Source organism: Dipodomys ordii, unplaced genomic scaffold (assembly GCF_000151885.1).
Source record: "Dipodomys ordii isolate 6190 unplaced genomic scaffold, Dord_2.0 Scaffold22, whole genome shotgun sequence".
Lineage (NCBI taxonomy): Eukaryota > Metazoa > Chordata > Mammalia > Rodentia > Heteromyidae > Dipodomys > Dipodomys ordii.
In genome coordinates, this window is record NW_012267238.1 from 4,244,455 (window position 1) to 4,267,307 (window position 22,853).

General features: G+C 42.6%; 1 protein-coding gene across 2 annotated transcripts; it reads left to right on the forward strand.

The window, feature by feature from the left end:
• Positions 1-553: 553 nt before the first annotated feature.
• On the forward strand, positions 554-22,013 carry Neu3 (sialidase 3 (membrane sialidase)). Of its 2 annotated transcripts, none has more exons than XM_013014035.1 (3): positions 554-774; positions 7,588-7,784; positions 20,472-22,013. In XM_013014035.1, exons 2-3 carry the CDS (start codon positions 7,593-7,595, stop codon positions 21,555-21,557), a joined length of 1,278 nt encoding a protein of 425 aa, XP_012869489.1. In that variant the 5' UTR covers positions 554-774; positions 7,588-7,592; the 3' UTR covers positions 21,558-22,013. The 2 variants fall into 2 exon arrangements, with proteins under 2 accessions (XP_012869489.1, XP_012869490.1); XM_013014036.1 differs by lacking the exon at positions 554-774 and adding an exon at positions 4,119-4,140.
• Positions 22,014-22,853: the final 840 nt, after the last annotated feature.

The following is a 22,853-nucleotide window of genomic DNA, read 5'->3' on the forward strand; positions in this document are numbered from 1 at the left end:
AGTAGGCTCAGTGTGGGTGACTCAAGCCTATCATTGGAGTTACTCAGGGAGCTGAGATCTGCCTGGGCAGAGAAGCTCAAGCAAGAGCAGGGGCCACAGCAGGAGCAACAATAGCACCATGCTCCTCTGCTTAGCTGCCAACTACCCTTTGATTTCTCTTATTCTTACCTTAGTAAGTTTACTTTACCAACCTATGGCTCCAAAAGAAAAATGTCCATGGAAATAAACTACACAAATGTACTTTGCGTTTCTTGCAAAGGGTGTGCTTCAGGCTCTGAATCCTTTTTGTATCCCCTCTCCTTCTCCCCTCCGCTCCCCCTTCCCCTCCGAGATCCGGAACCTTCGTTACTTTCTTAGGCTATCTAGGGGAAGTTTTAGACAGTGATACCTACCGACATACCAACCAATAGATCACAGAGCACAGGGACTCAGAGGCTGATGCAGGGGGCGCAGTCCAGAGGGGGCGGGGACTCGCTCTAGGCCGGCCCTCCAAGGGGCGGGGCTTCCGGCGGGCTGGCTGCAGCCTTTATCCGCGGGCGTCCTGCAGGTCTATCCATTCCGGTGCTGCCTCTGCGCCCTCTCCGCCTTTTTCTTTTCTCGGGGCTTTGTGCCTGTCACCTTTGGCTTGTTTCCTCCGTTCTGCTCGTCTCTCTGACCCGGGTGCAGGTCATCCTCCTAGGCTTCAGAGTCTGACATCTGACGGCCTATCTTCGCGCCCCACGGAGGAGCACCCCCTGCCCAGAGACACCCACTGCAGAGCCGGGTGCAGCGAAGGTGAGCCGGGTCAGGGGACCAGAGGCCACAACATCACCCCCCCCCCGAAAAACAGAGGGTTCCTGTGGCTTTCAGCAGCACTATCAGCACTTGTGAAAGCGGTGTTGAGCGAATGTGGAGTCTGCCATACGTAGTCGGTAGCCAGAAAATATTCTTGGCCACTTGTGTTTTTGCTTTCTTCCCACTGGAAGAAAACGAATTCCTGAGCTGGAATTTAGGAGACCTGGAACTTAGTCCAGGCTTTGCTAATGAGTATCCAGACTCCCCCCCCCCCCCTTCAAAGTCAAGTGAGATTCCAGAATTCACGCCACTCGACACAGAAAGATAGAAGAAAGGACTTTGGAATATTTGATTACATGAAGTACAGTTCGTAATTGGAATTCTCCACTAAAATAACAACTCCAAAGCAGACCTGGGTATCTGGTTTGTCTCCCATCTCTAACTCTAGACACTTGTGTAAAAGTTTAGCTCTTAAAGCCATAGTAAACAAAGTTTGTATTATAAATTCCAATCCCTTCACAAGTTCCACTCATGGCTCTGTTATGATTGGGTATGACAATTCCATAGGTCATTCATATGTTATTGTATGTTTATCTTGATTAAATAGACTACCAAAAACAGTAACAACCCGGCAGTTCAGCCCAGGAGGCTGCCTACAGATTAGTATGAAAGGATCTTGCCATTCCTGTCAAAAACCCTGTAGTTATGACAGTGTCTTCAAAATTACCATCAAAATCATAGTTAATGAAAATGAACGATAATGACTGTAATCTATATTGATAGGAGAGCCATAAGTGAAATTGGGAAAATGTCAAAATTTATGATGACTTCTGTTTGAATAGTGCTTTAGTGTTTATTTTATTTTTTATTTTTGCCAGTCCTGGGGCTTGAACTTAAGGGCCTGAGCATTGTCTCTGAACTCCTTTAGCTCAAGGCTAGCAGTCTACCACATGAACCACAGCACCACTTTTGGCTTTTCTGTTTATGTGGTACTGAGGAATTGAATCCATGGCTTCATGCATGATAGGCAAACATTCTTCCACTAATCCACATTATCAGCCTGCTTTAGTGTTTATTAATAGAGCCCTTTTGAGTGGTTTTTCATTTTTGGTCCTCTTAAGTAAATAATATCCACGTCTCACCAACAGGAGGAGGTTGTGTGGTACATGCCTGTAAACCCAGCATTTGGAAGGCTGAGGAAAGAGGATCACATGAGTTCATGGGCCGCATGGACTACATAATGATACCCTGTCTCAAAAAAAAAAAAAGATAAAAAACAGAGAAGTTGAGTAATCAGTACTGGATGCCAGTACAAAGTGGGTTTGGGACATGAATCCTGCCATATAACAAGTTGTTATATGGCAAACTCTCCACTTCCTCTTCCTTTTCTTTTTCTAATCCTTACATCCTACTTATTGCTCATCCTGTGCTCTATTTAAAAATTTTTAACTTGCTATTATAAAGCTGGTGTACAGAGGGCTTACAGTTACATAAATCAGGTAAAGAGTACATTTCTTTTGGACAACTTTACCCCTTCCCTCCCTCTCTCCTAGTTTTGTGCTCCATTCTTATTGAGAATTCCTATTTTTTTTTAATTTTTTTTTTTTTTTGGTCGGCCGTTGGGCTTGAACTCTGGGCCTGGGCGCTGTCCCTCAGCTCTTCAGCTCAAGGCGAGTGCTCTACCACTTGAGCTACAGCGTCACTTCCAGTTTTCTGGTGGTTTATTGGAGATAGGAGTCTCACGGTTGCTCCTCCCCGGGCTGGCTTTGAACCGCGATCCTCAGATCTCAGCCTCCTGAGTAGCTAGGATTACAGGTGTGAGCCACCAGGGCCCGGCTTTGAGAATTCCTATTTACATGATCTCTCATTGGCCACTGTTCAATATGGTTGATAACTCATAAGAGTTTAAAGTCCAATCTCTTAAAGAGGTGGAGAGGAAATTGTAGCTGGGTGCCAGTGGCCTAGGCCTGTTATCCTAGCTACTTGGGAGTCTAAGATCAGGAGATCGTAGTTTGAGGCTAGCCTGGGCAAAAAGTTCGTAAGGACTCCTCCCACCCCCTAACCTCCCAACATCTCCACCATTAGCTGGGCAAATCGGCATGTACCTGTCATCCCAGCTATATGAGAGGCTAAATTCAGGAGGATTGTGGTTCTAGGCCAGCCTGGAAAAAAAGTAATACTCTGCCTCAAGATGGAAGCCCTGAGTTCAAACCCCAGTTCCATTGTAAAAAATGGGGAATTATTACTATAATCATGCATTTCTTGAATATAAGATTTGTACTAAGAAGTATGTCAGGTGATTTCATCATGCAAATATAGAGTATACATACATAAACCTAGATGGTATATACCATATACCTAGGCTATATAGCATCTATATCTGTCTGTCTGTCTGTCTGTCTATCCAGCCTATTGCTTTTAGGACCACAATGAACAAAACACAAGTGAAATCAAGCACAAGAGGCCATGGGAAACTCAGATGTGTGTCTGCCATAAGATAACATAGCATACTTGTTTTACAGTAAACTTTTTTTAGCCAGAAGAAGTACATTCTAATGATAAAGACATGGTGTAGTAAATACACAACCTAGCAACATAGTTATTTGTTATTATTTAAGTATTTTGAACTGTATACAATTATATGTACTACACTTGTATGTGACGGGCAGCATGGTAAGTTTTCCAACACATGTGAATAACGTGCTGTGACACTAACATGACTAACATGTCACTAGATAATAGGAATTTTTCAGCACCATTACAATTTTATAGGACCTCCATCATCTATGTGGTGTGTCATTAAGTTATACATTGTTACACTGCTCTTGACTGTACTTTGTGTTGTGTGTATGAGAAGTGTGTGTGTGTGGCGGGGGGGACTGAGTACTGGGGCTTGAACTCAAGGCTCTCTCCCTCAGCTTTCTTTCTCAAGTATAGTGCTCTACCACTTGAGCCACATCTCTACTTTAAACTATTTTCCAGTTAGAGATAAGAGATTTGTCTGATAGTACTGTTTCAAAACACAGTCCTCAGATTGCAGCCTCTGGAGTATCTAGGATTACAGGTGTGAACCACTGACACCTGACTATGACTGTACTTTTATCATTATCATTCACAGGATTCAAGGAATCATATGCAATGATAGGTAATTTAAAAATAACTGGCATGTATTGTGCTCATGTGATAGGTCTCTTAACAACACTTTACTTAAAGCTCTTTAGCCACAAAGCTAGGATGACAGGTATACATCAGAGCATCCAGCTATTGGTTGAAAAGGGAGGTCTCATTTTTTTTTTTTTTTTCGCCTAGGCTGTGCTCAAACCAAGATCTTTCCTATTTCAACCTTCCGAGTAGCTAAGATTACAGGTATGAGTCACTTCCACCTGGCTTATTTATTTTATAGATGAGGATCCTAAAGCACTGAGAGATTAAATAAAGTATTTAAGGGTATGTAGTCCTTCTTTTTTTTTTTTTTTTTTGGTTCCGGTCGTGGGGCCTGAACTCTGTCCTTCAGCTCAAGGCAAGCGCTCTACCACTAGAGCCACAGCGCCACTTCTGGCTTTTTTCTTCTTTTTTTTGCTTATGTGGTGCTGAGGAATCGAACCCAGGGCCTCATGCATGCAAGGCAAGCGCTCTACCATTAGTCACCTTCCCAGTCCCATGTAGTCCTTCTTGTCACAATCATTTGTGAAGCTTTACAATAGACTAGCTTGGGGATAGATAATGTACTCAGAAGAAAGCCTGACCCTCTCTGAAAGAAGGGCCTGAACTGGGAGGAAAGATCAATGCAATAGACTGCTTTTAGCTATAGCCTGCTACCTATGTCAGACTGCAGGCACCTGCTAAGGAGAACAAAAAAATCAGGGGAGGTCTCTGTTCTCAAGTAATAAGCTCTCTCATTTAATGTATTCTCCAAACTCTAGAAGTCCTGTGCAGTATGTGACAATTTTCTCTCTTGACACATAACTATACAGGAAGCAAACACAGGATGATGGGCATGGACAAATATGAGCTGTTGTATCATGTAAGGAGAGCAAGTAATAAGAGGCAAGCATGAGGATGAGCAGGCCCTCACATTGGGGCCTCTGAGGACTCCAGAAGAGCTGGTGAGCTTCTGCTTCAGGTAGTTATATGCTATGCCTGACACTCTTTTCTCCCATAGTCACATAGCTCTTTCCCTCCCTGCCTTGAGCTCCATTCAGACATATAATCAGTGAAACTCCATGAGGAGCAAAGGTATATCTGCTTCATTCACTGCTCCTTCAAACCTAGAACCATGTTGGGTACACGAAACACACTCAGCCAGTGTTAGTTGAGTGACTGGATAGATTAATGAGGAATGAATAGTGAAGCCAGGTGCTGGTGGCTCACACCTGTAATCCTGGCTACTCAGGAGCCTGAGATCTGAGGATCTCAGTTCAAAGCCAGCCCAGGCAGGAAAGTCCATGAGACTCTTATCTCCATTAAACCACTAGAAAACTGGAAGTGGCGCCTTGAGCTGAAGAGCACAGGGACAGTGCCCAAGCCCAGAGTCCAAGGCCCACGACCAACCAAAAAAAAAAAAAGAATGAACAGTGAGCTAGCCAACTAAGGATGCAAAGTAGGACAAAGGGACTGGACATCAAAAACCAGAGCTGTGGGGCCCGCAGTACAGCCATGGTACAGCAGTGTGATAAATTGAAGTGAATGTAAAAGCTGTAAGCAGAGATGACCGAGGTGTTCAGCAGAGTCCTAATCCTGGAGTCTTTGGCATCTAATCACATCTCACAGATAAGAAGGCACTCAACAGAGTTTTTAACCCAGTCTGTAGGCAGCTTTCTTCATTCAGTCATCCAGTCACTCAACAAACACTGGCTGAGTGTGTTTCATGTACTCAACATGGTTCTAGGTGTGAAGGAGCAGTGAATGAAGCAGACATACCTTTGCCCCTCATGGAGTTTCACTGATTGTATGTCTGAATGGAGCTCAAGGCAGGGAGGGAAAGAGCTATGTGACTATGGGAGAAAAGAGTGTCAGGCATAGCATATAACCACCTGAAGCCTGGAGTCCTCGGAGGCACTAATGTGGGAGCCTGCTCGTCCTCATGCTTACCTCTCATTACTTGCTCTCCTCACATGATACAGCAGCTCATATTTGTCCATGCCCATCATCCTGTGTTTGCGTCCTATACAGTTATGTGTCAAGAGAGAAAATTGACACATACTGCACAGGACTTTTACAGAGTCTGGAGAATATATTAAATAAGAGAGCAGTGTTTTGCAGGTTTCAGCAATAGCCTCTTAGTTGATAAATTTCTATGAATGACTCATTTAATCACTGACTTGAGAGAGAACCATGGTACTCTATCATAAGGGGAGAGGGAAAGTGGCCTCTTGGGTTCTTTTTTTTTTATTGTTGTTGTTTTGTTTTTGTCAGTCATGGGCTTGAACTCAGGGCCTGAGTGCTGTCCCTGAGCTTTTTCACTCAAGGTTAGTGCTCTACCACTTTGAGCCACAGCTCCGCCTCCAGATTTCTGGTGGTTAGTTGGAGATAAGAGTTTTATGGACTTTCCTGCCTGGGCTGGCTTTGAACTGCAGATCTCAGACTCCTGAGTATCTAGGATTAGAAGTGTGAGCCACCAATGCTTGGCCAGTTTGGGTTCTTAATAGCCAATTAAAACACAGGCAAGAGTGGGCTAAGATCTGTTAAAAACATATTAATATTTATTGAATAGGGTTACCTCTTACTGCGCAGTACTTTTTATTAAGGTAGGGCTTGGATGATGTGACTGGAAGACAAAACAATTCTAAGTCTGTTTTGTGTGTGTGTGTGTGTGTGTGTGTGTGTGTGTGTGTGTGTGTTTCAGACATGCATATATTATATTTTGATGACAATAACCATCCTAACCTGGTTTTGTTTGGCTTGATTCCCCTCTTGGGACTCCAAGAAGAGGAATACCTGTTTTTTGTTTTGTTTTGTTTTATGTATTAGTGCTTGGACTTGAATTTAGGGCCTTTTACTCTCCCTCCAGCATTATTTACTCAAGGCTAGGGCTCTAGTACTTGAGCCATACTTCCACTTCTGGCTTTTTGCTGGCTAATTAGAGATGAGACTGGCTAATTAGAGATGAGAATTGCTTATATTTGTCTGGCCAGGCTGAATTTAAACCTCAGTCCTCAGATCTGTGCATCCTGAGTAGTTAGGATTACAGGCATAAGCCACTGGTGCTCAGCTGTTTGGGTTTTTGTTTTGTTTTATTTTGCTTTTGGAAGAGTACTTAGAGGCTTCTATTGTCAGAACAATGACAGGTCAGCTAGCCTGTAAAATGATAGCTAGAATACCACAAAACTCTTAATAGCTGAATTTGCAAGAAAGTAAAGGTCCTGGAAAAGCCCCTGAAGAGCAAACAAAACCACTGGAATTAGTACCTAAACCTGTCCTTGGCGGCACTAGATGTTTACTGATCTCACTTAAAAGTCTGGGCTTCAATAAGCTTGCCATTGTAGCAACTGAAACTACCTATGCAGAACCAAGTGTAGTTCTTCTAGAATGTCGCTGAGCAGAAGCAAATGCCGAAGTTCTTTGAAGAGACCACTGACACATACTACCCACACATATACATGCTACAGAGTCTGGAGAACAGATTGTTAGATGAGAGAGGATATTCTTCTCTTTGTGCTGTTGAGTTCCTTATGTTTCCTTTCTATAAAACAATAAACATTTGTATACCTTTGTGTATCCCCCTTGTGCTCTCCAGCAGTGGATTGTGGAGGCTATGTGTGTAGGCCAGGATGTGAGTACAGACACACACTGAGCTGCCTCCTATCCTTGCAGCGGTCATGGAAGAAATGAACAGACCTTTGTTCCAGCAGGAAGACAAGAATGGGATTACTTACAGGATCCCCGCCCTGCTCTACATTCCCCACAAACATACCTTCCTGGCCTTTGCAGAAAAGCGGTCCACACTCAAGGATGAGGATGCGCTCCACCTGGTGATGAGGCGAGGACTGAGGACTGGACACTCAGTAGAGGTGACTCATCTCACATCTGGGCCTGGGTCTCATTTCCTCTCCATGGGTCTTGGCCTCTTCCTGTCATTGAGGGTAAAATTCTGTGTGGGGAGCTGAATGGGGAAAAGCAGTAAAAACCACGGCTCTCCAGAGTAATTGATTATGGTGTGCCAGGGGCATTAGGACTCCTCACAGCCATTAGGTACTATTGTCAGTCACTCTGACATACGAACAAAGTGAAGCTCTTGGAACTTGCCATTTGCTTGAGGGTATAACAGTTCAACAGCAGGCATCACACCTGGTCTCAGGCTCTAGAGTCCTCTGGGGTTCACATCTGTGAGGACTTGTGATAAGAACTTGTGTGCTTTTCATTTCTGTTCTCTTTAATCCTCCTCTTCACCCAGAGGGGTGACCATTGTCAATCCCATTTTGCTGATGAAGCTTAGTACTCCATGAGGTAAGTGACTTGGTTTAAAAAAAATTTTTTTTTGAAGTAGACCTTCCCTGCTTTGTGCCAGTACTGGGACTTGAACTCAGGATGTTGGGATATCACCTAGGAATAAGGACACCAACTCAAAAGGAAGTTGGCAAAGCCAACTTCTGTATCATCAGCCAAACATCTGGCATGCAAGCACACCTAGCAAGCAGGCTGGCTGCTCCCTTTCTTTTTTTTTTTTTGGGTCCAGTCGTGGGGCCTGAACTCTGGGCCTGGACACTGTCCCTCAGCTCTTCAGCTCAAGGCTAGCGCTCTACCCCTTGAGCCACAGCGCCACTTCCGGCTTTTTTCTTTTTGCTTATGTGGTGCTGAGGAATCGAACCCAGGGCCTCAGGCATGCAAGGCAAGCACTCTACCACTAAGCCACCTTCCCAGCCCCTCCCTTTCTATTCTTAACCCCACCCCTGTGCTCAGATTGGCTGAGCTCAGGTTCACAATCTGCAAAAAGATGTGACTTAATTAACAGGATGCAGTTAAAATTCAAGGCGCTTCTTCAGCCAGATAGAAAAGTCCTCTGTGAGACTCTTATCTTCCAATAAACTACCAGAAAAAGCTAAAACTGGTGTTGTGGCTCAAGTGATAGAGCACTAGCCTTGAGCACAAAGAGGCTTAGGGACAGTGCCCAGGCCCTGAGTTTAAGCCCCAGGACTGGAAAACAAAAACTCAAGGAACTTCTGACAGGATGTTTTCATTAAAGTGCAGCAGAAAAAGGATGTATGTAACTAAAGTGTAATTAAAAAGCGTCAAAAGCAGGAACTTTTCAGAAAAACAATTTTCACAAGATTAACAGAAAGGAAGCAAACTACTTTGATAGAAAATATGCTTTTTTCACATCACTTATGCTTTTCACTCAAAGGCTGGCATTCTACCTCTTAAGCCATGCCTCCATTTCTAGTTTTTTGCTGGTTAACTGAAGATAAGAGTCTCTCAGATTTGTCTGCCTGGGCTAGCTTTGAACCACCATCCTCAGATCTCACCGTCCTCCTGAGTTACTAGGATGACAGGCGTGAGCCACCAGTATCCAGCTGAGTGACTTAAGATGATATCAGTAGGTAACGGAGGGAAAATAACAATCACTACCAAGTTACTATTACTGCTAAATGCTTTGTATGAGGTACATATTGTTATTGCCATTTTATAAGAGGAATCTGGGCCTGAGAATTAAAGTGATTTGCTTTGGGCCCACAGCTAATAAGCAGAATTGAAGCTGGAGCCATCGCCCTTAAGCAGCATAGTCTTAATGAATTGTTAGTAGGGAAAGAATGGTTACTGCTGTGGAAACTGGGAGCTGCAAGGTTCCCTCAGACCCCATGTTTCTCCCTGAGCTTCCTGAGACAATGATTTTGCGGGTCTTTTGAAAAATGAGTACAGTATCTCTATAATGGGTCTTTTATTCCCTTAACCTGCTCTGCTTTGCTTTGTCCTGCCATTTAACCTTCACATCCATAGCAGATGCCTAGTTCTGTTTCTCTGCAAATGTTATTCTGCTGAACATGGGCCTTCCTACTAACCTTTATTTTTGTTCTCACAGTCTTAAAGAATTTATTTAGTAAAGGGAAAGTAAAGACCACTCAGGAGAGTAAGCAGTGGGATATGGAAACCCATTGTTCTGCATTGTGGTCAGAGACCAGCTGTTTTCTATTGTCCCTCCCCACCTTTTTCTTTTCCTTCTGGGCAGTTTGTCAGATGGTGTATGGTTTGTTTGAAAAAAGCCAGATTCTACCCTGGGTGGTGGCCACCAGTTGGGAAGGGAGAAAGCTGGCCTGGACCTATTGGGTGATGTGTTCCTTCATTTCCTCCCTCTGATTGCTGTTGGGACATGGGAGTACTGAACTCAGTTCTGACTACTTCCTGCTGAATGGGGGTGATTGATTAAGGGTGCCCATGACAGTTGCCAGAGAGGACTCAGAGAAACTGAGGGGCTTTAAGGTGGTTGTAGTAATGTTGGTCCTCAGGTCCTCAGTGGTTGGTGGTTAGTTTTTACATCCATGATTATTTGTAGTTTGAATTGATCTAGGCAAGAGGGCACAAACTTTGTTAGTAATTTAAATACAAAAGGAGTCTGAGCAGTCCTATCAGTGCCCCAAAAATGTCAGGAGCTAAGTGGTTGACAGCAATCAAGGCTATACTTGTTTTTAATACCTCAAAGATAGGTAGGTTTGTAAGGACTGTTCTTGTAACCATTTAGCCTGTTAGAGGATGACATTTACTTGTTAGTGCCATGTAAGTAAGAAAGGATAAGGATTGCTGAATATTTTATAGCTAGTAGTATCTGTTTAGAGGTTGATGACACTGTATTGGCTAAGTTTGCCGCCATTATATGGTTGGCAATTATTTATAGGAGATTTTACCTAGTGTAAGTACCAACCTAATAATGACTACTGTTAGGAAAATGGAGGAGAAAGGAAGGAAACAGGCCTGACTGGATCTTCCACAGGAGAGGACTGTTTATTGAAGAATAGCAAGGGACTGGATTGCACCTATGCTACCAGCATACCACTGCCCGCCTCTGAGTTCCTGCCTGTGAGGTTTTGTGTCCCTACTATTAGTAATCACACAAAGTTGGAAAGTCTTAAGCTCAAATTATACTTTGGCCAGGAAGAGTAAAATCAAGGCATAATAGGGTAAATGAGGCATGATAAATAGAAGCCAGGACTTAGACACTTAGAAATAGTAATTTTTTGCTTTATTTTTTTATACTCTCTTACAAGCTGCAATATTAGTACAAGGAAAAAGAAAAGAGGAAGAGAAACTTCCTCTGTCTGACCTTGTCTGCTGGTCCAAATGCTCTGGAAACTGAGAAAGAACAGCACAAAAAGATATACATTCTGATAAGGCAAATGCCAGGGAGAATGACCTGTCCTAGCACAAAGCCCTTACCTCAAGAATAAGTTTGTTTCATAGCAGTATTTCTTTTTTCTGGAAGGGGTGCAGTCAGAAATTTAAAGAGCAGGTCTTAGAGATCCTGAGCCCAAGTGATAAAAGTGTAACACCAAGAATGAATAAGAGCAAAGACAAACACTTAGCTGAGCTCAGTGTGTTTCCTTTGAATACTTCACTCTATCTGTCAAAGTGTGACTCTGTCTGTCCACTTGCTTGCTTGCTTACAGAAATGTGGGAGCTGTGAAATGAATTTTCACATCAGTAACTATACAGCTGCAGGAGACCATGTCTGTGGGGCTTTGAACTCTAATGCCAGACCACTTTATATAGGGGTTCCAGGACTGTAGAAGTAACCCACTCCTGAGGGAGATCAGAGAAGAATTCCCAAGAGAGAAAAAAAACCCAAACTATGGTGAGGACCAGAGTGTGGCTGAGTGAATGTCAGAGATAAGCTACAATTTATAGCTCCTTTTAAGGAAGCGTGGACTCTCTTGGCTCAGAAGTCAGGAGAGCACTGTGCTGCTTGGGGACAAAGGCAGGACATAAATCTTAATCTCAGGGGACATATAGTTCTGACCCAGGGAATAAGAAAGTCCTCCATTGCTGTGGGGCCAGCCACTCTTGGTGGGGAGAGAGGTAGAACAGGCTAGGAGACACTCCTCATCCATATGGTATGGGCAGCTGGTGTAATCTTCCCCACCCCTGTTTGCCCCTGGGGTAGCAACTCCCTTCCATGAGGGAGAAGGTCCCATAAAGTAGATTCGAGAGGAGCTCTCCAGTTCCCTCAGGAAGCCCTCTCATGAGAGGACAGAGAAGAGATGCCACACTGGGAAGTTTGGTCCCTACCAAACTTTGGCCAAGGGGCTGCCCCTGAACACTTGAGCTTCTAAAGTCTAAATCACCAAGGAGACAAGCATCAGATTTTCAGTGGGTTATATTACATTTTGTTGTCTTCTGCCCCACATTGGGCACCAAGATGATACATAAGCATGGTAGGTTCTTGTTCTCTGGTAGTAGAGAAATAAAGCCAGGAAGGATGAGTGCAGTTACAAAGGGTTTATTTAGTAAAGAGAACTTTAACAAAGGCCACTCAGGAGAGTGAGCAGTGGGGGACCCTCAAACCAATTGTTCCACGACCTTTGTTTTTGATGATATTGGCTCACATTTCCATATAGGGCAGTTTTTACTTTGAGGAATTCTAGTCCTCCTTCTTATCACCTCATTGAGATGCTCTCACAGTCTGTTTATAGTTTTCTTCGTGGCTTCCCAGGAACAGACTTGTATAACAGGCCACCATCAAGGCTCAGCCTATTTCATTATCTCTAGGACAGACATTACCTCTGGTCATGTTGCCCTGTGTTCTGTCATAGCCTAAGACCCATTGAGTGTTTTTTTTTTTTCTTTTTTTTTTCCAGTCCTGGGCCTTGAACTCTGGCCTAGGCACTGTCCCTAAGCTCCGTTTGCTCAAGGCTGCTGCCCTGCCACGTGAGCCACAGCCCTACTTCTGTGCTTTTTCTGTGATTAATTAGAGATGAGTCTCACGGATGTTCCTGCCCAGACCATGATCTTCAGATCTCAGCCTCTTGAGTAGCTAGGATTACAGGTGTGAGCCACTGGTGCCCAGCAGCGTTTTTTCTTTTTCTAGTTTAAATCTTTTTTAAAAAAGAAATTCTATTTTACTGAAAAGATGTTGTACAGTGGGGTTACAGTTACATGAGTAAGGTAATGAGTACATTTCTGTTGAGCATTGTTACCCCCTCCTTTGTTTTTCTCCTACTATCCCTTCCCTCCCCCACCCCCTCGAAGTTGTAAAGTTCATTTCCAACATAGTGTCTTGTGAGTCTCATTGTTGGAATGGATCATCCTGTGTCCTTGTTTCAGCATTTTGTTATTCCCCTTCCCCTCCCCAAATTAGATAAATGTATATACAAGATACAGGGTACCAAAGTCAAATACAGTGACAACAGGGGATATACCATATAACATATAAAAGAGCATATAAAAGAAACAAAAAAAATCACATAGTACATTATAAACAGCAATAACAAAGAGAAACCTCTTGTGTCCATATCTTGGGGTTCATTTCACTTAGCATCATCTTATATGGTCATATGTACATAGCTTTTGAGCTTTTCTGCTTATCTGATAAGATTATCCTAGATGTATACTAATTACTGCAAATAAAGGAAACCATGGGGCTTATATTTCTTTGGGTCTGGCTTACTTCACTTAATATGATTTATGATTTTTTTCCAAGTCTTTCCATTTCCTAACAAATGGGGCCGTGTCATTATTTCTGATGGAAGCATAGAATTCCTCTGTGTGTATGTGTGTAAATATACCACATTTTTCTTGATCCATTCATCTACTGATAGGCGTCTGGGTTGGTTCCATGTCTTAGCTATGGTAAATAATGCTGCAATAAACATAATTGTGCTGGTAGCTTTAGTATGGCCTTGTTTGTGATCGTTTGGGTAAATGCCTAGAAGTGGAATTGCTGGGTCATAGAGGAGCTCTATGTATAGTCTGTTGAGGAACCTCCATACTGCTTTCCGGTGTGGTTGAACAAGTTTATACTCTTGTTACATGACTTCATTGCTCAGTAGTCACACAGATTCACATATGTGCTCACTTTAAACCCAGTCTCTCTTTACTTATTTTTTTCCTCTAGTTAACTTAGTTGTAGAATCTGGAAGTTAGTGGAATCATCAGCTCTGTTTCCTCCTCAGTGTAGAAATCTGCATTCCATTAAGAGCCACTAATAAAGTAGTAGTTAGGGTCAGTCAAGACCTACCACTTATTGGGTGAGGAATTCTGGTACGTAGCTCTTCATTTTAAACCATCTGCAGGATGTAATTGAAATAGACACTACACAGTAAGAACTCAGCAACTCAACATTAATTTTGCTCCATAATGGGCCTTAATCCTGATGCAACATGTTTGTTTTTAAAAAATAAGGTGACCTTCGTTTCTCTATAAGTACACAATGATTTTGTTCTGCCCTCTGGGGCAATCAATCCATATATAATATAGATAATAGTCCTTCAGAAAACTACTCTTTCAAGTCCTGAAAGTTTCCTCATGCCTTCTTAGGCTTCTATTCACTAGCTAAATTGGTCCTTTTAGTCATTCCTTAGGCCATGGTTGCTGGTGTCTTTAGGATCTGGTCTGGGATGTCAATGTACTTTTTCAAAGTGTGGTGCTCAGAATTGGACCTAAGAGCTCCAACTATAGACGAAACAGCTTGGCAACTAGGTCATCATCCTATCTTGAGTCCTTAAATGCAGCCAAAGGTGAAATGACACCTTTGGCAGCTGCATAGCACCATTAACTGTGTTATGTTAACTCTAACTAGAAGCAAGACTCAAGTGGTAGAGTGCCAGCTTAGTAAGTACCAGGCCCTGAGTTGAAACCCCAGTACTGCCTCCCTACTCCAAAAAAATCCTTGAAGTTCTATTTCCATTAAAGAACTCCTCACTTTTCCTTCTCCTTAATCCCTGGCAGCCACTATTTTCCTTTATGTTCCTGTAGATTTGGCTACTCTGGCTACTTTAAGTGGATTCACGTACACTTTGGTCTTTCTTTGATGGCTTATTTCTCTTACTATAATGTCTTTAAGGCTCATCTATGTTGCTGTGGGCATCAGCATTTCCTTCCTATTTAAAAGCTGAGTAATACAACAATGCATGTGTATAATATATTTGTTTATTTGTCCATCTGTTGGACAGTTGGTTTGTTTCTATCTATTGGCTGTTGTGTGTAACATTACAATAAATGAAGGTATGAGAATAGCTCTTTGAGACACTGTTTTTAATTCTTCTTGATACACATCCATAAGTAGAATTTTTGTAACATATGGTAATTCCACATTTAATTGTGTGTGTGTGTGTGTGTGTGTTGGCCCTAGGGTTTGAACTTAGGGCCTGGGCACTGTCCTCTCAAGCCTAGTACTCTACCACGTGAGCCACAGCTCCACTTTGGATTTTTTGGTAGATAATTGGAGATAAGGGTCTCATGGACTTTCCTGCCCAGGTTGGCTTTGAATGGTGATCCTCAGATCTTAGTCTCCTGAGTAGCTGCAATTACTAGCATGAGATACCAGTGCCCAGCCACATTTAATTTTTTTTTTTGTCTGTCGTGGGACTTGAACTCTGGCCTGGGAACTGTCCCTGAAATCTTCAGCTCAAGGAAAGCACTCTACCACGTGAGCTACAGTGCCACTTCTGGTTTTCTGGTGGTTAATTGGAGATAAAGAGTCTCACAGACCTTCCTGCTTAGGCTGGCTTTGAACCACAATCCTCAGATCTCAGCCTCCTGAGTAGCTAGGATTACAGGCGTGAGCCACTGGCACCCAGCTCACATTTAATTTTTTGAAGAACTGACATATTTCCACTAGTGGTGTACAAGTATTCCAATTTTATCATACCTTTGCCAACACCTGTTATTGTTATTGTTATTATTATTATTTTGTGGGTCGTGGGGCTTGAACTCTGGGCCTGGGCACTGTCTCTACACTCTTTAACTCAAGCTGAGCACTCTACCGCTTGAGCCACAGTACCACTTCTGGTTTTCTACTGATTTATTGGAGATCAGAGTCTCACGGACTTTTCTGCTGGGGCTGGCTTTGAACCATGATCCTCAGATCTCAGCCTCCTTGAGTAGCTAGGATTACAGGTGTGAGCCACTGGTGCCCAACTTTGTTTTTATAGTAACTGTTCTAATGGGTAAGAGGCGATATCTTGTGTTTTTGTTTTGTGGTGCTGAGGAATAAGGCCTCATGCTTAGCAAATCTTCTACTAATGAACTGCTCCCCCACAAAATCAATGTGGCTTTGATTTGTGTTTCCCTAATGATTAATGATGATGAACTTCTTTTCAAACATATGTTGATGATTATTTTTTGTTATCAGTTTATTGAGATAGGGACTCACTATGTATATAATCAAAGCTGGCTTTGAACTTAACATTTTTCTGCCTTAGCCTTTGAGGCTGAGATTACAAGTGTGTACCATCTGCTCAGCTACATTGCTTTTTTGTTTTGTTTTAATTTAATTTATTTGTTTTTTGTTTATGTAGTATCAAGGAATAAAACCCAGGGTCTTACCCATGCTAGGCGAGCACTCTACCACTAAGCCACACTCCCAGACCTGTTATATTGTTTTTAAATCCTGTTTCCCCATACAGATTTTTCAAGGTCATACACTCAGTTTTACCTGTTAAGCCTCAGCCTAGTTGTCATATCTTATTGGTCTAGCTCATGTGATTTCTAAGGTTATCCTGTTTTGTGTATTGTTTTTCTTCCTTTACATTGTTACTTCTTCCTTAACTGTACATTAGAAATATTTAATAATTTTCTCTTTGGACAATCCAGATCAGATCAGCTTCTGACTTTCTACTTTATCATTAAGTTTACATTATCTCTTATCTTTGAACTGGTGAGTGTTCACAAGGCATTCTGGTATAGAATGAGTTGCTCAAGAGATGAGTTTTATCAGTACACTGGCTCAAGGGGAGTCATTTACCCAGAAGACTAGAGGACACACTCTGTGGGATGAAATTAGTTTTAGGTCACTCTATTTTTTTTTTTTTTGTCGGTAATGGGGCTTGAACTGTGGGCCTGAGCGCTGTCCCTCAGCTCTTCAGCTCAAGGCTAGTGCTCTACCAGTTGAGCTACAGTGCCACTTCTGGTTTTCTGGTGGTTTATTGGAGAGAAGAGTTTCACGGACTTTCTCGTGCCTGGGCTGACTTTGAACCACGATCCTCAGGTTTCAGCCTCCTGAATAGCTAGGATTACAGGCATGAGCCACCAGCACCCAGCTTTTAGGTCACTCTTATGGTCTTCTAGGGCTCTGAGATTCTATGAAATCTGAACCTTGCTTAACCTGTTTTACCCAATTATGCAGAAATTAAACTTATTATCTACTTTGAACAGTTAATATACTTATATAGCTAAAAGCAAATACAGTATAAGAAAGTAATGTACTGTAAGAAATAATATGCCATTCTTATTCTTCCAGGCATTATTGCTTTTTGTCCATCCTTCTCTATACATACATTCTAGATACAAAAGCAAAAAAAAGCAAGTATATATTATTTTTGTTAACAAGTACATGCATACATATATATGTATATATATCTATACTTGATACTTTCTTTTAAAATTTGATATGTGATAATATGACAGGTACCAGTGACTCATGCCTATAATACTAGCTATTCAGAGGTAGAAATCTGAATATTGTAATTCAAAGCCAGCCTGAGCAGGAAAGTTTATGAGCCTTTTAATTCCTGTTAACCACCAAAAACCCAGAAGTAGAGCTGTGACTCAAGTGCTAGAACATCATCCTTGAGCAAAAAAGCTAAAGACAGTGTGTAGGCCCTGAATTCAAGTCTGAATTATCCGCCTCCCCCCCCACAAACGTGATAATGTATAAAAATCATGATGTAATGTTAAATGCATAGAACACGAATGTCAGCTCAAGGAATTATGACAAATATACCACTTGTGAACACAAAAACTGCTTCCAATATTCCAAGAAATATAATACTGCCAGCATCAGAGAAACTTCCCTCATGGCCTAACTTCTCTCACCAGTAATTGCTATGCTGACTTATAGTTCTAGAGTCAAGTTTTGCTTAATTTTCATCTATATATTGTGTATGTCTGGCTGTTTGATTTAATATATTTTTGTGATTTATATAAATTGTAGCATGTAGTTGTAATTCACCTGTTTTCATCTTTACGTAGTATTCTATTATGAAGATACTACAATCAAGCTTTTTTTTTTTTGGTCCGGTCGTGGGCCTGAACTCTGGGCCTGGGCACTGTCCCTCAGCTCTTCAGCTCAAGGCTAGTGCTCTACCACTTGAGCCACAGCGCCACTTCCGGCGCTTTTTTCTTTTTGCTGATATGGTGCTGAGGAATCGAACCCAGGGCCTCAGGCATGCAAGGCAAGCGCTCTACCACTGAGCCACCTTCCCAGCTACAATCAAGCTTTTATTGTACTTTTGACATTTGTGTTAACTGGTGTGAGTATAGGTAATGATATTACACTTCTCTTGTATGCAGTTTTGGCCCTATGGACATTTCTGTTGGGTGTCTCTCTTGGAGTGGAATGACTGGGACATAGGCTATATGTACTATATGTTCATTGCAGAAGACAATGGGACCTGTATTCCAGAGTGGTGCCTGGAAAGACTGGTCTGATTCTGTTTCCTACATTTTTAGGAAGGATTAATCCAAATTAGTCAAGATTAACCAGTGCTTCTGATGTTTAACGTCTTACCACATAAGGCTGTCAAATGAATTGACTGACTTTTTTGCTCAAGTCTGGCGCTTTACTTGTTGACCCATACCATCACTTCCAGATTTTTGCTGTTTTATTGGCGATAGGAATCTCTTAGATTAATCTGCTTGAGCTAGCTTCAAATTGTGACCATTAGATCTCAGCTTCCTGAGCAGCAAGGATTATAAGCATGAGCAACCAGCATCTGTCTGTACATACTTAATTGTGTATGTGTATGTGTGTGTGCACATGTACATGTGCAGGTGTGTGCTTGTGGGCACATGGGTTTTGGGCTTCAACTCCAGGCCTAGCTGTCCCTGAACATTTTTGCTCAAGGCTAGTGCTCTACCACTTGAGCCACAGCTCTACTTCCTGTTTTTTTGGTGGCTAATTGGAGTTAAGAGTCATAGACTTTCCTGCCCAGGCTGGCGTTGAACCAATGATCCTCAGATCTCAGCCTCCTAAGTAGCTAGGATTACAGGCATGAGCCACTAAATACCCAGCTATACATACATAATTTGATGAGCAAGGTATGTTTTGGGATAAACTTTCAGGACTGAACATGCTGAGAAAGAATGTATTTAAATATATGAAAGATTATGTACAATTATTATATATCTTACCAAAGAGTTGAATCATTTGCACTCTGACCCATCTATGAAGGAAACTCTTTCTTTCTTTCCTTCTTTCTTCCTTTCTTTTTTTCTTTCTTTTTTTCTTCCTTTCTTTTTTCTTTTTTTTTGTCAGTCAGGGGGCTTGAACTCTGGGCCTGGGTGCTATCCCTGAGCTCTTCAGCTCAAGGTCAGTGCTCTACCACTTGAGCCAGAGCGCCACTTCCCAAAGTTAATGATTTTTGACAAATTGTTTGTTCTTTTTGTTTGTTTGTTTGTTTTTTTATTTTTGGGTCCGGTCGTGGGCCTGAACTCTGAGCCTGGGCGCTGCCCCTCAGCTCTCCAGCTCAAGGTTAGAGCTCTACCACTTGAGCTGCAGCACCACTTGCAGCTTTTTTTTTTTGCTTATGTGTGCTGAGGAATCGAACCCAGGGCCTCAAGCATGCAAGGCAAATACTTTACCACTGAGCCACCTTCCCAGCCCGATTTTTGACAAATTGTAAGATGAAAAATGCTGTGTTGTTGTCATTTTAACTTGCATTTCTTTTGTAGGTGTGAGGGTTTTTTTTTTTTTTTGGTCTGTAACTTATTTGATCTTACCCTTTGCCCATTTCTATTGGGAAATCTAAATCTAAAGGAGATCCATCTTTCTTTGTGGTATGTCTGATAAGGCATTATCTATGTGATTGTATCTTTTCAACACCTACTCCATTATGAAATTTTCCACTGAACTGAAGCAAACACTGAAGTAAAGTGAGACTGAGTAACTCACTAATGCTTCCCAGTAGTGGAGCAGGCAGACTTTGATTAGCTGTCTCTAATTCTAGGTTTGAACTTTTAATAATACCCTTATAAATGACCTACCAGATAGCACAGGAAGTCAAAGCCTTTGTCTTAAACTACTTTCTTTTCATCTAGAACTTCCCTATTTTCTCATTTTGTTTTTCTTCCTTTCTTTTTCTTGTAAAATTTTATTTAGCTACTATCAAGTGCCAGACTCTAGAGATACAACATTTCTACAGTTTAGAGTCTATCTTCAAAATGTTCATAGACTAAGAAAGGAGACAATCGTAAGAGTTCACAGTGTTATATAAGTTCTAACTTGCTAGAGGAAGAGAGAAAATTTCACAGAAGGCTTTACAAAAGAGGTGACATTTGAGCTGGGTATTGGAGGATGATTTGGAAGTCCAGACAAAGCAAAGAAGAACATTCTAGATGGGGATGGAGCACAGCCTATCTAACATCTAGCATTATTTCTTTCTCGCTTTGTAAGTTATCTTAGAACATTTAAGAATTTAGCTACTTCTTGGGCCTTCAGGATTTTGTAGATTTCAATACCATTTATTTCTTGTTTGAAAAGTACTAGTAGATTTTGTGAGCCTCATGTCTTCATATTTGTATCTCATTCTCTTTCTCTCTCTTCTCTTGACTAGTGGGGACCCCAGGAGCCACTGATGGAAGCAATATTACCTGGGCATCGGACCATGAACCCCTGTCCTGTGTGGGAGCGGAAGAACAGCTGTGTATACCTGTTCTTCATCTGTATACGAGACCATGTCACTGAGTGTCACCAGATTGTGTCAGGCAGGAATGCTGCCCGCCTGTGCTTCATCTGCAGCCAGGATGCAGGCCATACATGGAGTAAGCTGAGAGATTTGACAGAGGAGGTGATTGAGTTCTCAGAGATGAGGCACTGGGCCACCTTTGCTGTGGGGCCAGGTCACGGCATCCAGATTCAGTCAGGGAGGCTGATCATCCCTGCGTATGCCTATTATTTCTCACACCGGTTCTGTGGCTTCCCACTGTCATGTTTCACCAAGGCTCACTCCCTGATGATCTACAGTGATGACTTCGGCCTCACGTGGCACCATGGCAAGTTCATTAGGGGCCTGGTGACCGTGGAGTGCCAAGTGGCAGAAGTGACTGGGAAATCTGGTTTTCCTGTGCTCTACTGCAGTGCCCGCACACCAAACAGGTTCCGGGCAGAGGCTCTTAGTATTAATCATGGTGAATGCTTTCAGAGGCAGGCCCTGAACCTAAAGCTGTGCGAGCCCCCCAATGGCTGCCAAGGCAGTATCTTGAGCATCCAGCCCTTGCAGATCCCGCATCGATGCCAGGATCCTGATGACAAAGATGCTCCCACCACTGAGAAGAGTTCCCAAATGGACAAATTACTGCAGCTGGAGGAAAGAGCTGGAAAATTGTCAGGAACATGGCTCTTGTACTCACACCCCACCAATAAGAAAAAGAGAATCAATCTAGGTATCTACCTCAACCAGAGCCCCTTGGATACTGCCGGCTGGTCTCAACCTTGGATTTTGCACGATGGACCCAGTGGTTACTCTGATCTGGCTCTTGTGGAGGAGCAGGGCTTGTTTGGATGTTTGTTTGAGTGTGGGAGTGAGCATGAATGTGAACAGATTGTCTTTCGCCTGTTTACGCACTTAGATGTCCTGAGCCACACGCAAGAGGACTGTGCCAGACCTGCTGGGATGCAACCTGAGCCAGTTCAGCACTGACTTGCTATCTCTAGAAGGGAGTAACAACCAGAGCTGCGGTACCAGAGCTTTCTAACAGCTCAGTTCACTTATTTTGCCTTTACTCTTTCCTTCTTTTTTAAAGAGAAAAGGGAAAGTTTTGCCATAGTTAATTGCTGAACTGCCAGTTGGCTGGCCACAATGTGATCTTGGCTCTGCCACTGACCTGCTTAAAGACCTTGGATATGCCTCCTGGACTCTAGGGGGCTCAGGTCTCCATTTTTAAAGTGATAGAATTAGCTTGTGGTTTTTCATCTTCCCATTGCTAGGTGAGGCATAGTGCCAGTGTGCTCCACAGTCAGCAAGTCCTGGCTACATAAAGGACTGAGCTTGAATGGAGGTCAGAGGGCTTCTCTTTTCAGATGGTCCACTCTTGTTCAAGCAGGTTTTTGTGTGGCAAGAAGGAAGTTGTGGGGGTTTTTTTGTTTTGTTTTTGTTTTTGATGTCAGTACTGGGGCTTGAACACAGGGCCTGCTACTGTCACTTAGCTTCTTTTGCTCAAGGCTGGCCCTTTACCACTGGCTTTTTGCTGATTAAAAGTCTCACAGACTTTTCTGCTCAGACTGGCTTCAAACCACAACCACAATCCTCAATCTCAGCTTCCTGAGTAGCTAGGATTATAAGTATGAGCCACTGGCAGGTTTCTCTCTCTCTCTCTCTCTCTCTCTCTCTCTCTCTCTCTTTTGTGCTGGTTCTAGGCTTGAACTCAGGGCCTAGATACTGTCCCTGAGCCATTTCAGCCACAGCTCCATTTCAGCTTTTTGATCGTTAATTGGAAACCAGAGGTTCACAGACTTTCCTGCCCAGGCTGGCTTTGAACCTCCATCCTCATATATCAGGCTCTTTAGTAGCTAAGATCACAAATGTGAGCCACCAGTGCCTAATTATTTTAGGTTTCTTTATTTTTGTATTTGTTGGTCATCGGCTCTTTTGCTGAAAGCTAGTGCTCTACCACTTTGAGCCACAGCTCCATTTCTGGTTTTCTGGTGGTTAATTCCTGCTCAGGCTGGCTTTGAACTGTGATCTTCAGATCTAAGTCTACTGAGTAGTGCCAAGCAGCTATTTTAATAACAAAACACCTTTATTCTTCTAATCATACTCAGAGCTCTACAAGCAGGTTAACCCAGAAGAACTGAGCAAGACACAGAATCATAAGGTCACTCACCATCTCTACCCTTCAGGTTGAATCAACCTCCCCTTCTTCATCCAGAGAACATAATTTCCTAGAGAGGAAAACGATCATCTCAGTGCTAGCCACCCTTCATAATGGAGCTTACT